The sequence below is a fragment of the Nomascus leucogenys genome, chromosome 2 (genome assembly GCF_006542625.1).
Source record: "Nomascus leucogenys isolate Asia chromosome 2, Asia_NLE_v1, whole genome shotgun sequence".
In the NCBI taxonomy this organism is placed as follows: Eukaryota; Metazoa; Chordata; class Mammalia; order Primates; family Hylobatidae; genus Nomascus; species Nomascus leucogenys.
Window position 1 is genome coordinate 154,195,342 of NC_044382.1, and position 16,752 is coordinate 154,212,093.

At 53.8% G+C, this 16,752-nt stretch overlaps 1 protein-coding gene across 22 annotated transcripts in view; it reads left to right on the forward strand.

Annotated features, from left to right (window-relative positions):
- The window catches only part of BANP (BTG3 associated nuclear protein), a 121,724-nt gene that overhangs the window by 55,943 nt on the left and 49,029 nt on the right, over nt 1-16,752 (forward strand). For all 22 annotated transcript variants that reach the window (XM_030820075.1, XM_030820051.1, XM_030820032.1 and 19 more), the window contains one exon: nt 5,822-6,061. In XM_030820075.1, coding sequence (XP_030675935.1) covers nt 5,822-6,061 — 240 coding nt within the window. The remainder of the gene's footprint in view (nt 1-5,821; nt 6,062-16,752) is intronic.

Below are 16,752 nucleotides of genomic sequence, written 5' to 3' on the forward strand. Positions count from 1 at the left end.
TTGAAAGCAGGAGAACAGTAGACTGTGTCTCATTGGAATAAGGACGGTAGCTCCTGACTGTTGAAAGCAGGGAACAGTAGACTGTGTCTCATTGGAATAAGGACGGTAGCTCCTGACTGTTGAAAGCAGGGAACAGTAGACTGTGTCTCTTTTGAATAAGAAGGACAGTAGCTCCTGACTGTTGGAAGCAGGGAACAGTAGACTGTGTCTTCATTCTTGTGTTTGCCTTTTGTCAGTAGCTTTGGTCTTGGTGTGCTCATAGCTTTGTTTTGTACTTGAAATTGTGTGGGGCCTCATCATTCAAGGACTAAGCTGCCAGCTGAGTTAGAGAAACAAGTTGAGCTAAAATGGACCTAGCATGGGATCTGTTTGTCCATTAAGGGATTTAGTTAGGTTCTTAATCAAGAGTTTAAATTCCTGCTGTGTGTGCATTTGATAACTGTTACAAAACGTGACTAATCCTACACACAAAATGTTAGGTACTTCATTTCAGTGGGGGAAGGATTGTCATTGAATTCTAATTGAATTATTGCCAGGAATTGGTCCCATGGACTTCCCAGTCAGTAGAATGACTTACTTGGTAGCTCTTGGTGATGCCGGTGAAGGCTGGTGAGGCACAGCTGGGAGAGTTGGGCAGCTGTGAGAGCTGTCAACTGTGGCCATCCTGCAGCTGCTACTGGCACGCTGTGCTGAACTCGTTGTCCCAGACCTCATTGTCCATGGAACGTCAGCCATGCACGTGGAAATAAGGACATGTAGCCACACTGCTGTGCGGATTTACAGACCTCACAGTCCACACAATGTTAGCTGTGCCCATGGAAATAAAAACATGTAGCCACGCTGTGCTGTGCAGATTCACAGACCTCGCAGTCCATGAACGTCAGCCGTACATGTGGAAAGGAGAACGTGTAGCCATGCTGTGCTGTGCAGATTCACACACCTCGCAGTCCACGACCGTCAGCCATGCACGTGGAAAGGAGAACGTGTAGCCACGCTGTGCTGTGCAGATTCACAGACCTCGCAGTCCACGGAATGCCATTCGTGCGCAGGGAAAGAAGAACATTTAGCTATAAACATTCCTCGAACATTTATTTACAGAATTCATCTTATGTAAGTGTTTTTAACATAAGTGCTGTATGTGTGAGGTAACAGGGAAACACTTTTTCATGGCAGTCCTGAGTTGATCGCTGGTAAGAGTAGGACTTTAGAGAGATGAGGGACCACAGTAAAACCAAGGGAAGCGGGAGACAGCAGCGTGAGAATGGTCGCGGCTCTGAGTGCCACAGAGCGGCCGGAAGGGCAGTCTGGGGAAGTGAGTGGGGGTGATGGCGTCTCAGCAGCTTGGGTTGAGTTTCTGGATGCACAGCCTGTGCCCCAGGATGGAGGTGTCGGGAGCAGTCTTGATCCATGACAGTGTTGGTGCTGAGCAGTCAGGAGTTCACCCAGGCTCCTCCCTACCACCTCCCCCATCCCGAAAGACGCCCTTTCCATCCCTGCCCTGTGAGACCAGATGCCTGGAGAGCAAACTTCTCAGGCGCTAGAGGCGCTCAGCTTTCCAGAGCTCGGCCGCCGACTGGTGTTGGACTCAGGTTCTCCACGTGACCTGGCGGCACGGGATCCTTTTAACTCGGGGTTAAATTATTTTTCACTTTAAGAAATGCTTAAGCATTACAGGCAAAATCTTTACAGTAGAATTGTTGATGGAAAACAGCCCACTCAGAAAAACAAAATAAAAGTAGCCCACACCAAAAAAGCATTTTGAAAGAAAATAGTAGTGTTCCGTTTCTAAACTGAGGTCTCTGTAATGTGTAGCTTGCGGAATGCCAGTGTTACAGGTGTCTAAAATCCTTAAATACGATGTCACATAATCATAAAGTCCCTGATTATAGAGCGAGGCCACCCTATCAGGAGCCCACCTGTTTTTCAAAGTTGTCCTCCAGGAGTGTGGACTTTTTTGCTGTTCAGGGTACCCCCTTCTTCCTCTCCCCTCCCCTTTTAATCTTTCTGTTCCCCTTTTCCCATCCCAAATATTCATTAAGCATCCACTAGTACCTGATGGGAATGGAGGTTGTTTTGAAGCATCCATATGTGACATCGTAGACATCTAGCCAGTAGATGGCCAGAGTTGGCGTGTTTGGGACAAATGTAGCCTTACCTTTATGGGGTGTCCCGAGTCCCCAGGATCCTGGCATACCCCAACACATATTTTGTTGTGGGGCAAATAATTCTGAGGAGCCCAACAGATAAAATGCCTCATGCATTCCACATGGAATTCTCATTCTCTACCTTAGATAGGAGAGATGAGTTATTGACAGTTATGGTTCATCGCCTCCTGGCGCTGGAAGCATTTGGAGCCGAGATGTGTGTAACGACGCAGCCCGGTGCTGCCTTTAGGTTGGAATTCTGTGTGGGTTTGCTCTGTGTTATCCATTGTTGGAACCATTTTTTTCATTTTATGCAGAGTTGCTTTTGAAATTCATAAACAGCTTGAGTAAGCCCTTGCAAAAGCCAGATGAAAATTAATTTTTGGCGTGGATGGCATATCTAACATGAATCTGTTCTCTGAAGACTTACCTGGAGATGGTGAGGCTGACCTTGAACTGAACTGACATGGACTTGGTTGTGTTGTGGAAATTAACACCACGCTCTAAGGCTTTGAACAACCCTGCAGCCCCGTGACTTGCAAAGGATGGCCTTCTGATTTGTTCACTGTCCTGCTGGAGACGGAAACCTGGCATTCGTCCCCTCTGTGACTGCAGGGGACTAACGTGTGGAATCCCAGGGACAGGAACACTCTGAGCCATCACCTGAAAAGTGACCGTGGAACTGCGCTTCGCAAGATGTTCATGGAAGTTAGGGCTTCGGTCTTGGACAACACACAGATAACATTTATTGGAATTATTGTTTCATCTGTTCTTGGAAAGTCAGCATTCAAATGAAAGTAGGAGAAAGAGGGATCTTAAAAAGATTGTATTTCAATTATTGGTTAATTCCTTTCTATAGACTGCCTAAGAAAAAAGGATAAATTAATAACTATTCACTGTGGTCTGACAGTACAAATTCCAGGCGGGGATTTTAAAATCATCGTTTTGTTTCCCTTTTTCCCCCCAATAGGGAATTCTGAATATATAAAAAGTTGAGTAATACAGCAAATTATATCAGGAAGCAGATATGAGACAGTGCCTTGCATTTCAGTGTAGAAAAGGCATCATTTAAACTCGGAGCCTTTGAGGATGGGCAGCTTTCTAGGAAGAGACACTAGAAATGTGTGAATCACTGGTTGTTAGTAGGCAGGGACTTCTCATGGCCTAGAGCGTTTGCCTGTCACTTGGCCTGCGACCTCGATCAGGGTCATTCATTTCTGCAGACGTCTGAGCACCTCTCCTGTGAGATGGATCATGGGCTGGCTCAGCTGCTGGGGTTACTGTGAGGACTGAGGAAATGAGGCCTCTGAAGTGGTGGAAGTGTGGATTCAGGAGCCTGCCCAACAGGACGGGCCCTCCCTCAGTGCAGTGTGACGTGGGCCTGCCCCATGCCTCGTCCTTAGACCGCTGCCCACACTCGTCAGAGCTCAGCGGGCCTTTGTGCTCTCCTGGTGCAGGAGGCGCCAGGAGTGGTATCCTTCATGGTCTCTACACACGGAGCCTCCTCACACAGGTCAGAACCCCCCTTGCCTCAGAACCTCCTTGCTAAGCAGGGCCTACCCCACAGCCTGTGATTGGTGGGGCCCGAGAATGAGCATTTTCAGCAAGTTCCCTGCCACTGCTGATGCCGCTGGTCTGAGAACACGCCTGAAAATCTCTAGTACCTAGAGGAGTGAGGTGGGAGTGATGTTGTCAACAGGAAATCCGTGGACACAGGTGTGGATGGGAACCAGTAGACTAGGGTGGGTCAGCACTGATAATGTGGCTCTGCTAAGCAGGAAGCGTAGAGCGTGGAGCTGTGAGCCGCAGACACAGGCTGGCACAAACTGGGTCCTGCTGGACGCTCGAGGCGGGAGATTCCTGGGAGGACAGGCCAGGTGGCCTTTGGGTAACTGGTGGGGGCAGAGTTTAGAGTCAGAGTCTCCTGCGGTGCTGAAAAAAGGCCAGGAAGAAGTGTTGAGGCCTGGACGAGGCCAGTGGTTGTGGAGGGAGGGCTCATTGTGACCTGCGGTGCAGGAGGAGCCACCCAGAGCTGGGGCAGCTCCGTGTGGGGTGGAGGGCACAGCCAGCCTTGGGTGCACTGGGTCTGGACGTTTGCACACCAGCCCTCGGTGGGTCCCGAGCCTGCGAGAGGATGAGCTCAGCGGCCGCCCCGACATTGCCTTGAGGAGCCTGGGGAGGACGGAGGTGGTGGGTGGCAGCTCTCCCAGGAGCTGGCTGTCATCCTAAGTCAGGGAGGTTCTCTGTGTGGGCATGGAGAGCACACGTCATCCCTCCTGTAGGGTCTCAGTGACACTTTGACATGTTTTTGACTCACTGTTTGAAAAACAACTGAACTCTTGTCCAGTGTTTACTTTAAAAATATTATCTCACCACAGAGAGCTCAGCTAAGTGTGTTTCAGCACTGTTAATTCCTGAGAGAGGCTGCAGGGATCTTTAGCAGCTTGGTGGCTACACTTGAGAGCCCCTGCCCACTGTCCCCACACCATCCTCGCACTGGTCCTGCATCACTCACGTCCCGGTGTGGGCGGGTCATGGTCGGGGAGGCCGGTGGCTCAGGATGCTGCTGCCCTTCCTGCTGCCTGCCTCGGGTCCTCTGTTTGTGATCTCCAGGTCCTAAGTCCAGAGATGCTTGGTGTCGCTGGACCACCCTCATCTACCCAGAGTTCCCATTAAATGAGCCTCAGTGCTAGGAACCCTGGAAAGTTTACAGACCGTGGGTCTCATTGTGAGCCCTACTGACCCCAGGCCCTCGGCTATTCTTGGATTACTGAGCAGCTCTGTAATCAGCTGCTCGCCCCCTCTGCCTGTGCCCTCTGCCCGTGCCCCCTCAGCTCATGCCCTCTGCCCGTGCCCCTCAGCTCATGCCCTCTGCCTGTCCCCTCTGTCCGTCCCTCTGCTGCCTGTGCTCCCTCAGCTCGTGCCCTCTGCCCGTGCTACCTCTGCCCGTCCCTCTGCCTGTCTCCTCTGCCCATCCCTCTGCTCTTGCTTCCTCTGCCTGTGCCGTCTGCCTGTGTTGTCCCAGAGACAGGTGTGCCAAGTGGTCCCCTTCCAGGTGTGGGCAAACACTGATGTTCTTATTTTTTTAAAGCTTTTTACCCTTCTGGGTCTGTGAAGAGAACCTGGTGTTTGAGACCAGAGCTTGTTTGATGTCAGCTCTTCCAGACCTGAGGACGAACTTGGGCCTGTGCTCCCCCTGGGGGCTGCAGAGGCTCCTGCTGCTGGGCACACACCCACCAGCCTTCTGTGAGCAGCAGGCAGGGCCGTCCTGGGAGGTTCAGATGTGAGGGGCGGGGTGGGGGGTAGGTGCGCTGCGATCTGCTTGCTTCACTGTGTTAGCAGGGCAGGCTCAGCTCTGAGGGGCCGGCCTTCAGTGCAGAGCAAGGAGGATTGCCAGGACGTGGCCTACCTGCCACATCGATCCATGTGCAATGGATGGAAGGACACCTCGGCCGCTTCTGGGGGCAGTGGGATCGTTTCTGTTCGGTGTCAGTTCTTTCTTGGGCAGCAGTCGGAGGCTCCAGCGCTCTTGGTGACTGCATCACAAGTTAGAAGGGATTTGGCCAGCCCTGTGAGGAGCACCTTTCCCGGGTGTGTCTGAGCAGAGCGCTCTGCTGTCCTGAATGTGAGCCTATTTGAGCCTTGGCCATCTGAGGACCCTGTTTTCTCTTTTTCAGAGGATTACCCCAATGGCACCTGGCTGGGTGACGAGAACAACCCCGAGATGCGGGTGCGCTGCGCCATCATCCCCTCTGACATGCTGCACATCAGCACCAACTGCCGCACGGCCGAGAAGATGGCACTCACGCTGCTGGACTACCTCTTCCACCGCGAGGTGCAGGCCGTGTCCAACCTCTCGGGGCAGGGCAAGCACGGGAAGAAGCAGCTGGACCCGCTCACCATCTACGGCATCCGGTGTAAGTTGGGCCCCGCCTTGGGGGACTGGGGTGTGCGGGGAGCTGGGTCAGGACCCACATTTCAATGCTGAGGACGCTGGCATCCATAGCAGCAGCACGGGGCTGCGTTTCTCCAGGCAGTTTGAAATTTCAGCCCGAGGATCAGTGCTCGAGGGGATGGATACCCGGTTGACCCTGATGTGCTCATTGCGCACGGCATGCCTGTACCAAAATAGCTCATATACCCCATAATATATATACCTACTGTGCACCCTTAGAAGGTGAAAAACCCCTCGCCTCCTGTCTGTAGGCCACTCTTGAGGAAGAGAGGAGGAGGAGGAGAGCCGGGGCCTTCCCTGCCGTCCTGGCCGCGCTGACCCAGGCGCCCCTGAGCCTCTCTGCAGCAGGTGGAGTGCCGCCTGCCACCTTCCTTCCAAGAGGGCTGGGCCTCGGCAGCCGTGCAAGGGCCTCAGCGCTGACCTGGCTGTGATGGGAGCCAGGAGAGCTCCAAAGCCTGATTTTCGTGTCCAGCCCGGCCTGTGACGTTTCCCTCCCCTCTGAAGAGCGGGATTTGCTCCAGTTGGCAATTGCGGTACTGCCCTTCAATGGCGTTTGATGGGCGCTCAGGTCCTCCTTGGCAGCGTCCATGGTCCGTTTGCTCCAGAGTCCGTCTGCTTCAGAAGCCGTCCTCCTGGCTTCTAACGAAGATGTAAAGTGAAGCAGCAGCAAATGCAAGAGACACGAGGCCCCTGGCGGGAGGGTGTGGGAGGGTGCAGCGGCCTCTGGCAATCTGGGCTCCGGAGAGTTGCCTCAGGGGAGCGTGAAATGTAAATCTGGTCTCGCAACAGGGCGAGCAGGGCGGAGCACACAGCATCCAGGAGCTCAGCGTGCGGGGGCCACTGTTCCAGCAGGAAGGAGCCTTGCTCCTCTGGGAAGCACGGTGTGGCCCGTGAGCCTCTGTCAGGAGCAGTGGGGAGTGGAAGGCTCGGCTGTTCGGTAGCTGCTGTGAAAGTGGGGTCAGAGTAAGATGGGGGGGTCGTGCTGACTGCAGGTTTTTCTGGAAGCTGCTGAGAGGTGGGTCCAGGTCCCACCCACATGCGTGTGAGCAGGTCATGGCACCTTCCCATGCGCCATGTCTTGTCCCGGGCGTGTGCCCCAGCTGTCAGACACCGGCGGGTGCCCATCCTGGACCCTGAGGGTCGTCTCAGATAACTGCCTGGGAGACCACACGTGGGGCCTCCGCACAGCTTCTCAGCGGTGGAGTAAAGTAGGTCACGAGGATCAGAGGGTCATGGGGCAGGGGTCACCCTCAGCCTTCTTCTGAAGGGCCACACGGCGTGTGTTTTAGGCTCTGCAGGCCCTGGGGTCTCTCTTAAACTGCTCAGCTCTGGAAGCAGCCACAGATGAGGTGTCAGCACATGGTCGTGGCTGTGCTCCAACAGGACACTGCCTTCAGAGGTGGGCAGCAGGCCCACCACACCCTCCACGCTCTGCTTTAGAGCATGGCGTGGCCAAGAGCACACATCTGCGCACCTGACCACGTGATGTGCTTCCAGCTTGAAACCCAGGGGTTGCTTCGTGCTGGTGCCTGCTGTGTGGATCACAGGTGGAGTGCGTTGAGATACGTAGACGAATGAGAAATGGCCCTGATGGCGGAGCGTGCGGTCAGGTAGATAGAAGCGTCTGTAACCTGAGAGGTGGCATTGTGGGGTGTCGCAGGAGTGTCAGGCTGGGCTACAGGTTGGAGGCACAGCCTGGACAGAGAGGAGCGGGTGCTGTTTGGAGAGGATGGTGGCATGTGGGATGAGCATGCTGTGCTGTGTGGGTCAGTGGTGTTTTAGGCTGGGCCCCGTTCCCAGGTAAGGAGTCCCTGTTCCTCCGTGGAGATGACAGGGGCCTTGGATGTGAAGCTGGAGGCCGGCTGGCTCTGCCTTGGAGACGGTGCCTTGGAATGTCAGGCTAAGGACTCGGGCTTTCAGAGCATTGGCTGCGATTGGTCTTTTTATTAATCGAGCAGAGGGAATGTTCCAGCGAGGTGCCAGGGGCATGGCAGGGCAGTACTCAGAGCAGAGCCCATGGCGGCGGGGTGGCTGTGTCTGTATTCAGGGAGTCCATGTGGGGCGGTGGAAGGCACTGCATGGGGCAGAATGGGGCACGCCCCGATTCCCTGCGTGTCGTGGCTATGAGTTGACCTTCCCTGCTGAGCTTCTCCTTGCTTGGGAAGTGCTGCCAACCTCGATGGGGGTCTGGAGGCCGGAGAGGGGAGTGGGAGCCTGGCATGGGCCACCACCATCTCCCTTGGGCCTGCTGGCTTCGGGGCCGTCCTCCAGACAGCTCAGGTCATTGGCTGTGTTCGCCAGGCCGCTGGACTTCATGGCTTGGGGCCCACTGGCCCTGCCTTCCCAGGCTCTGAGCTGGGCTCTGGAGCACGGTCCTCTGGCAGGGGCATCCGCTAGCACCGTCATTCTGCTGGAAGTCCCTCCGGGGCGGGGCTCCTGGGCCTGCTCACAGCACCCGGCCCCTTGGAGATGCCCAGTGAATTCTGGTCTCTAGAGCCGAGCTTTGGGAAGGTCATGATGAGGCTGACCTTTAGGGTGACTTTGCATGAGGAAGGCTGGCCTGTCCACAGGGCCATGTGGAGGGGCCTGGAGCAACTGCTGGGTATGGACCGGGGCTGTGCCATGGGACAGGAGTTCCCGGGGTGCGGGGATTCTGGAGACGTGGGCAAGGCTTGGCTTCACAGTAACTCGAGAGTTCATAGTCATCGCTGTGGGTTGTGGGAGACGGTCCATTTCTGTATAGTGGGGACTACCTGCCATCATACACTTCCAAATTGCACACAGACAGTTGTGTTTATGGGAAGCCCACATGGTGGACTTGTGTGCGTTTTTGGCGGGAGCCTGTGGGGGCCATGAGGGTTCCTGCCGGTGCCCGTGGGTGGGGTGGTGACGAGCTCTGCCAGTGCCCGGGTGTGGGGTGGTGGCGATCTCTGCCGGTGCCCGGGGGTGGGGTGGTGGCGAGCTCTGCCGGTGCCCAGGGGTGGGGTGGTGGCGAGCTCTGCCGATGCCCGTGGGTGGGGTGGTGGCGAGCTCTGCGGACAGTGCTGTGTCAGCAGCCAGAGCTCTGTCACGACACACGTGTGGCTTCCATTTTTTTTTTCAGGCTGAGAAACCTGTGCGTTTTCTTAAAATAGAGGGATTCCTGATTCCGTGTATATTTGCCATATTTGTTAAATAATTCACAAAGCGTGAATAAGTGTCTCAGAACATTGAGATGCCACGTTCATGCTCAGGGCATCATGGGGAGAGGTGCGCCATGCTGTCACTCGGCGTCGGTGCAGCTGTCGTGGGCAGGCAGGTAAGCCACTGTGCAGAGAGCAGGTCACGGGGCTGCAGAGGAGGAGACAGATGGGGCTTGCTGCAGCCCGTCTCCAGAGCTCCACTGTGTCTCCGAGCTTGTGGCATTCGCACGCGTCCTGGGCTGCAGCCCCAGGCATGTGATGTCCCCAGCAGGATGGGTGACAGGGTGACAGGCCTGGACATGCTGCCTGCTTGGCAGGAGCTGTGTTGTTGAGCGACTGCAGAGTCTGTGCTGTCCAGAGGCGTGGGCAGCGTTAGTGTGGAGGTGGCCACTGTGTCCTCGCCAGGTAGAGAGCTGGGCAGGCAGGTCCGGGGCCTCTGTCTGTCACAGATACTCACAGTGGGTGGAGGTTCCGAGTCTTCACTGTTGAGGGGGAAAACCACCTGGGCCTTCAGAGGGCCCAGCGCATGGCTTTGTGTTTAGACAGTGTGGACACAGGGGGCCAGCGAGCCGTCCTGCTGGAGCCATGTGGGCGAAGCCCTGGGAGGGGTGGCAGGCAGGGCAGAAAGGAGCCTGGAGTCTGTAGGCCACACGCTGGTGTCTGCCCACCTTCCCCCCCAGGGTGGCTTCTGTGAGCACCTGGACTTCTTAGCACTCACCCGCCCCCTTGGCAGCTCACGGGCAAGGCAGTGTCTTTTGTTTGTTTGTTTTTGAAATGGCATTTCACTCTCACCCAGGCTGGAGTGCAGTGGCATAATCTTGGCTCACTGCAACCTCTGCCTCCCGGGTTCAAGCGATCCTCCTGCCTCAGCCTCCCAAGTAGCTGGGATTACAGGCGCCTGCCCCCATGCCTGGCTAAATTTTGTATTTTTAGTAGAGACGGGGTTTCACCATGTTGTCCAGGGTGGTCTCAGAACTCCTCACCTCAGGCGATCCACCCGCCTCAGCCTCCCAAAGTGCTGCAATTACAGGCGTGAGCCGCCACGCCCGGCCTCAAAGCAGTGTCTTGTGGGACAGGAGCAGGGGCCGACGGGGTGGAGTCAGCGCCTGTAATTTTGGCCTGTGTGACCATAGGCCCTTGCTGTGCCTCCCTGTGCCCAGCTCCTCTGGTGTCCAAATGGTGAGGAAACTTGCTGTATGGTCTGAGAAAGCACGGCCCTCCCTCACACCAGCCCTTGTGGGCAGTGGGCGACACCTGCCGGGCTCCCTTCCCCTGGAGTGAAATCCGGAGGGAGATTGGAGCGGGAACCCTTCCTTCTCCCCCGGCCTCAGGCCACACGTGCCTGTGTTGCTCATGCTTAGATAGAATCGTTGAAATGTTAAAAGCATGGCTTTACCTTTTCTCCCTGTGGCCCAGTTTCATTCTTATTGCTGACTGTTGCCCAAAAAACCAAAACAAATCAAATAAATGCATGGACCAAACCTCCCAGGCCCCAGCTGGAACAGCGGCAGGAGTGGAATTGGCCTCATCGCCCCACCTTACCGTCTGCTGTTGCTTCAGAGCCCGCAGTGACGCCTGTAGCCTCAGCAGTCAGAGGCTTGCAGCTGTCCTCACTCAACCCAGGCAGCTCACGAGGGAGAAGATTGTGATTTAAGTTTCTCCTTATTTGTCAGCAGAAAGATTTTCTTTCTTTTTCTGGAGAAAAAAGTCTACATTTTGAAATACACAGTAGGTAACGTCTCTAAGTACCACCTTCTCAAAATGAGGAAATGAGGTTATTGAAAGAGGGAGAGAGAGAAATTTGCTTTTTGGGGTGTTGGCTTTCTTAGGGTTCTCAAGGATTGGTGGACCCCCCGAATTTGGGCAGCTAACCAAATTTGTGTTTTATGCAATAGTAGCATATTACTGCAACTTGGAAAACCTTGGAGCATTTTCCTAAGGAATGTGCTCTCAGGACAGCAGCATTCGCCTGTTTTCTCTGTGAAGATAAATTGGTTTAGTTCTTAGGATTTCTATCCACGGCTCACTTACGCCTCTGCTTGGACTGTGCATCCAAGCTGGTGACCCCGGATCTGAAGGCTTTTCTGAAAAATGCTGTCTATGGCCATGTCATCCTGAATACACCCGATCTCGTCTGATCTAAAGAATTGCTGCTGTGGATGGCTGATCCCCATGAGACCTCCTAGCAGTTACCGAAAGACTGGATTCATTTGCACAAAGTGAAAAGTTATGCCTTCAAGGTTGACCTGTCAGATGATTGTAGTTCTTTTCAAATCATTCACTCCAAGCGCAGGTGGTGTTTCCTAGCGGGAAGCAGCGGGTGACGGGCTGCTTCACCCGCACCTGTCCCTGTGAGTGCAGGTGTGCGTCCTGGCCCCGTTGTGTCTTGCAGGGTGCCTCAGGTTCCTGTGGCCGCTGGGACAAAGCTCACGGCCTGGCTGGCTTAGAACACAGGCTTGTGTTCTCATGCAGGTTTGGAGGCCAGATGCCTTGGATGAAGGTGTGGACAGGGCCATGCTGCCTGGGAAGGTCCTTTCCCTCTCCCAGCTTCTGGTGGTGGCCGCATCCCTCCAGTCTCTGCCCGTGTTCCCCACGGCTGTCTTCCCCCCGTGTCTCCCTCTGTGTCCCTCCCCTTACGAGGACAGTCACTGGATTTGGAGCTCCCTCTCCTGCAGGATGACCTCATCACAACCTAAGGAATCACATCTGCAGAGACCCTAGTTCCCAGTCAGGTCACATTCCGGGGTCCTGGGCCAGGAGTTTTGTGGTGACACTGTTCAGGACACAGGACAGGGGTGGTCAAGTGTTATCTCTTCTCCAGGTTGTCTGTGAGGTGAAATGGTGAGGCTGCCCTGTATGTGTCCTTAAGGGCAGAATGTGGACTCCACGCAGGGGTGGGTGTTTGTCTGTCGTGGGACATTGGGCGCCTCACGGTGACTGAGAGCCGGAAGGAACATGTAGTCAGTGTGGGCTCCAGGCAGAAAAGTGAGCAGAGCCTCCTTCTCAGCAGGTGACCTGGATGCTATGACCTGGAGATGGTCCTGCAGGTGGCTGTGAGGGGCTCTCTTGCTAACAGACTGAGGACAGGTGTCTCTCCATCACTTTTTCTCATAAAAGAGTGAGTCAGCAGGCTTGGAGATGGTGGCCGGCTTGGCCTGGAGGCTGGACACGTGAGGTGCGCGGGGCGTGGGCTGCGCGTGCTTCCACTGGGAGGGAGCGTGTCAGCTGGCTTCCATCAGGCAGAGGCTTCGAGATACCTTTTGTTTTTCTAGGCAGCGCTGTCAACGTCGAGTCTGTAATTTGAAGAAATCAGTTGTTGGCACTCGGTGTTGTGCTGCCTTCCCTTGCACATGAGAGTGCATTAGCAGGTGGTGCTCTTCATTCCTTTGTGGCTGATAAAGCCCCATGCCACCCACCAAGGCACACGATGACAAGCCCTCCTGGCTCTCTCGTCTCGCTTCCCACAGTGCCTCTCATGGCCCCACAGATGGAGAGCTGGGAATCAGCTTATGATTTGAACCACCAGAGTCAGTAACGGGGGTTCTGGAAAGTGGGAAGGCAGCTAACGGTGTAATGGAGACTCTTTAGCTTTTTGGGGACTGCAGGACAGCTCGCCAGGAAAATAGAGACGTGCACGGTGGCAGGGATGCTGCCTGGCTGAGCCTGGAAGGCCAGCCCATCCCGGCCTTGAGGGGCCTCGGTGGGCGTGGTGTGGGCATATGGCGAGGGAAAGCAGGGACTGAGGCCAGACAGGGTGTTCTGCTGCCAGGTGACGCCGCACTGTGGGGATCCCGTGAGCCTCAGCAGCTGGATGCCGAGCACGTCTGTTCTCCTTGTGTCCTGGGCACTGCTGCAGGGGAGACTTCTGCCTCGATCGAAGTCCAACTAGGCTTCCCAGCAGCAGGGGCTGCGGGTGCCTTGGGCTGAGGGAGCTCAGGACAGCAGAGGCACGTGTATGGGGCTGTGTGTGTTCTTCCCGTCTCCCCGAGCACCTCTCATGGGCTCTCAGGATCCAGTGAGGGCCACTGCTTCTCCACCTGCTGGGCCCAGGAAGTTTGCACTTTAAGGCCGGTGCTCACTCCTAACTGGTAATTGGACTTGGACACATCACTTCTCCTTTTTCTGGCTTTTGCCTCAAAACCAAAGTAATGAGAGTAGTGACATTCCTACTTCATGAGGCTTTTAAAAAAAAAAGTCCGTCAGATAACCTGAGATCAAATGCTTAAAGTGGAAAATGGCAGTTAAATTCAAGGTGATCTTTTGATCCCATCATGATAGGATTTTTCCCGCTCCCTGTTAAGTGCGGCTGCTCAGTGCTGCCAGAAAAGGGAAAGGAATCCGAGCCCCGAGGGCTGCCCAGAAGCAGGCGCTTGCACCAGCTGCTGTCCGGTAGCATCTGCGGGCGGCGCCTGCACCATATCTGTGCATGTTAAGATCCTCCCCCTCCTCACGCGCCGCGCTCTGCGGGCAGCACTGGGGCGGCTGGTCCGTTCTCTGGATCTCCTTGGTGGCCGGCAGGGGGCATTCGCCCAGGCTGGGGCCTGGAGCGCAGACGGAAGGAATTAGATAATTTGATGTCTGAGGACAGTGGAAACTCGGCGGCGGGTAACTGGATGAATATCTATCTTTTATTTAATAGGTATGAGTCAGGGTTTGAACTGGCAACTTGATTTTTACAAAGTTGAATTTAAATGTGAATGTTTTCACTCATTTACCTATACACCTGGGTGTTGTAGATTTATCTTCTTTCCTGTTACTAACCCGTTTGTAAATTTCGTATGGACTCATTCATCCTTGGAGGTCTATGGAAGTTTTCTCCTGGACTGTGAAGGTGGGAGGGTCACGGGAGGGCGGTTCTGAGGATGTTTCTTTTTATCGACTCATGCTCCAAAGACGTTTTCCTGCTGGTGGGATGGCTGTTTCTCGTCTCCCGGTGGCAGCAGCTGGGCTGCTTTGTATCTGAAGTCAGTAGTTGGGCTCTTCTGAAACTGCTGAAGTGCAGTTTGAAAGCTGGGTTTTCCAGTAACTGTGGTGCAACCTCTGGCAGCAGCCGGGCTCTCCTGTAGGGATTTCCTAGTGATTTTAATGGTTGGGTTCCCCCATGACCACAGCCAGTGGCTGGGGTTCCTCCGTGAATCACTAAAGTTGCTCAGCCTGTGGCTTCCTGAGGCGCCCCAGTCACCCAGCCAAGATCTGAGGGTGACTGATTATTTTAGAGATGACCGGAAAATTGGAAGCCAAAGAGGTGCTGCTTCATGTATGGCTTCTTCTATGCGTGAGGATGAAAACATGGTGCCGAAACGACTTCAGGGTGTTCTTCCCTCTCATCCTACAAATCCCACCGTCCTGGCTGGTTTCTTTTTGTCTGTAGCACAGACAGGTTGGTTGTCATTATACAGAGTCAAAACGTGACTCAAGTATCTACTGATAAAAAAGGCAAGAGGCATGTTTCCAAAACCCGAGGGACTTTTGATACTTCATAGAGTACTTAAACCCAAACACTTCTTCCTCTGTTTTAATTATTTCCACCATTTTAGTCTCAATGGGAACAGAGTTTTAGGGTTTGGGCAGTAGAGTTCGAACTTGAGGCTCTTGGTAGTCGAAACAGGACACTTTTCAGCTTAATCTTTTTGTTACTACAATTTTGGATTCCATCCATGTATTTTCCTGTGAATTAGTGAAGTTGCATGAGCCAGCTAGAGAGGCCACTGCATTGAAGAGCCCTTCCCATCATGCCCACATTCGTCATCGCTACAGGGGAGGGGTCCTGTGGCCTCATGGGAAGTGGCCGGGTGCGCAGTGGGGCGCTGGCTCCATCCTATCACCTGCTCTGCCGTGGCCTTCAGATCCTCAGTTTTCTCCTTGTTGAATACAGGGCATCTCTGGATGCTGCTCAGGGCGTGCTGAGAGCTCTCCGTAGCGCAGGTGGTAGAGAACTGGGGGTTCCAGGACAGTTCTCTGCTGTGTGCACGGTGAGCCCCAGGAAGATGATGCACCTAGCTTTGGCCCCAGAGTGAGAGTAGGTTGTGCCCACTCGGCTTGTGGTGTAGGGACTCCAGGGATGAGGACACAGGCCCTGCCCGTAAGCAGTTTGTGCTCTAGTTGAGAAGGCACGATAGAGAGGCGTCGGGAATGACATAAGCAATCCCCGGACTTGAGCAGCGGTGGGGAGGGTGTCTTGCAGTCCCTTGTAATCACTATTTACACAAGAGCAGCCACTGTGCGCCAGAATGTTCTGGGTACCTGACCCCCATGGGTGGACACAACAAAGGCCCCTGTGTTTGTGAGGGGGACGGAGTAACAATACATACTTGAATTCTCCAAACTGTGTTTGCGAGGGGAACAGAATAACAATATATATGTGAATTCTCCAAACTGTGTTTACCAGGGGGACAGAGTAACAATACATACATGAATTCTCCAAACTGTTTGCGAGGGGAACAGAGTAACAATACATATGTGAATTCTCCAAACTGTGTTTGTGAGGGGGACAGAGTAACAATACATACTTGAATTCTCCAAACTGTTTGCGAGGGGAACAGAATAACAATACACACCTGAATTCTCCAAACTGTGTTTGCGAGGGGAACAGAATAACAATACACACCTGAATTCTCCAAACTGTTTGCGAGGGGGACAGAGTAACAATACACACCTGAATTCTCCAAACTGTGTTTGCGAGGGGAACAGACTCACAATACACACCTGAATTCTCCAAACTGTTTGCGAGGGGGACAGAGTAACAATACACACCTGAATTCTCCAAACTGTGTTTGCGAGGGGAACAGAGTAACAATACATACTTGAATTCTCCAAACTGTGTTTGCGAGGGGAACAGAATAACAATACACACCTGAATTCTCCAAACTGTGTTTGTGAGGGGGACAGAGTAACAATACACACATGAATTCTCCAAATGCCGGAAGGTGGTCAGTGCTCTCACAAAACAAGTGGGAGGAGGGTGGGAGCCCAGGAGGGCGGGTGGGTCAGGTGGTTATCCAGGGGGATGGTGAAGCCAAGACATGAAGGAAGGGAAGGGGGTGGCCCAGCAGGCCTGAGTAGGTAGAGGACCAGCGAGTTCTGATTCAATTGTTGAGGTCCCTGATATCACCCTCTGGGCATTCAGGACCTTAGATGCTGCTATGAGTTCAGGGCAGAGGGAAGCTGGAGGGTGGAAGGTCTGGGAATCTTTTTTTTTTTTATATGCTTTTATTTTTCCGTGATTGCAAACACAACTGAATATCAAATGCACAAAGTAAGAATTATATGGGGAAAAAAATCAGATACGTTCATATATATATCACCTTTTCAAGGCTATTTCCATCCAGAATAACCTTGGTTTGCCAGGGCCAATAGAAAGAAGTCACAAAATCGCCTTTAGTCAAATTTTTATGTTTGCTTTCTTCTATAATTCCAATACCTCCACCATCAACGACTTGAGATAGCTGCCGAGGTGTTATATAATCAGTGC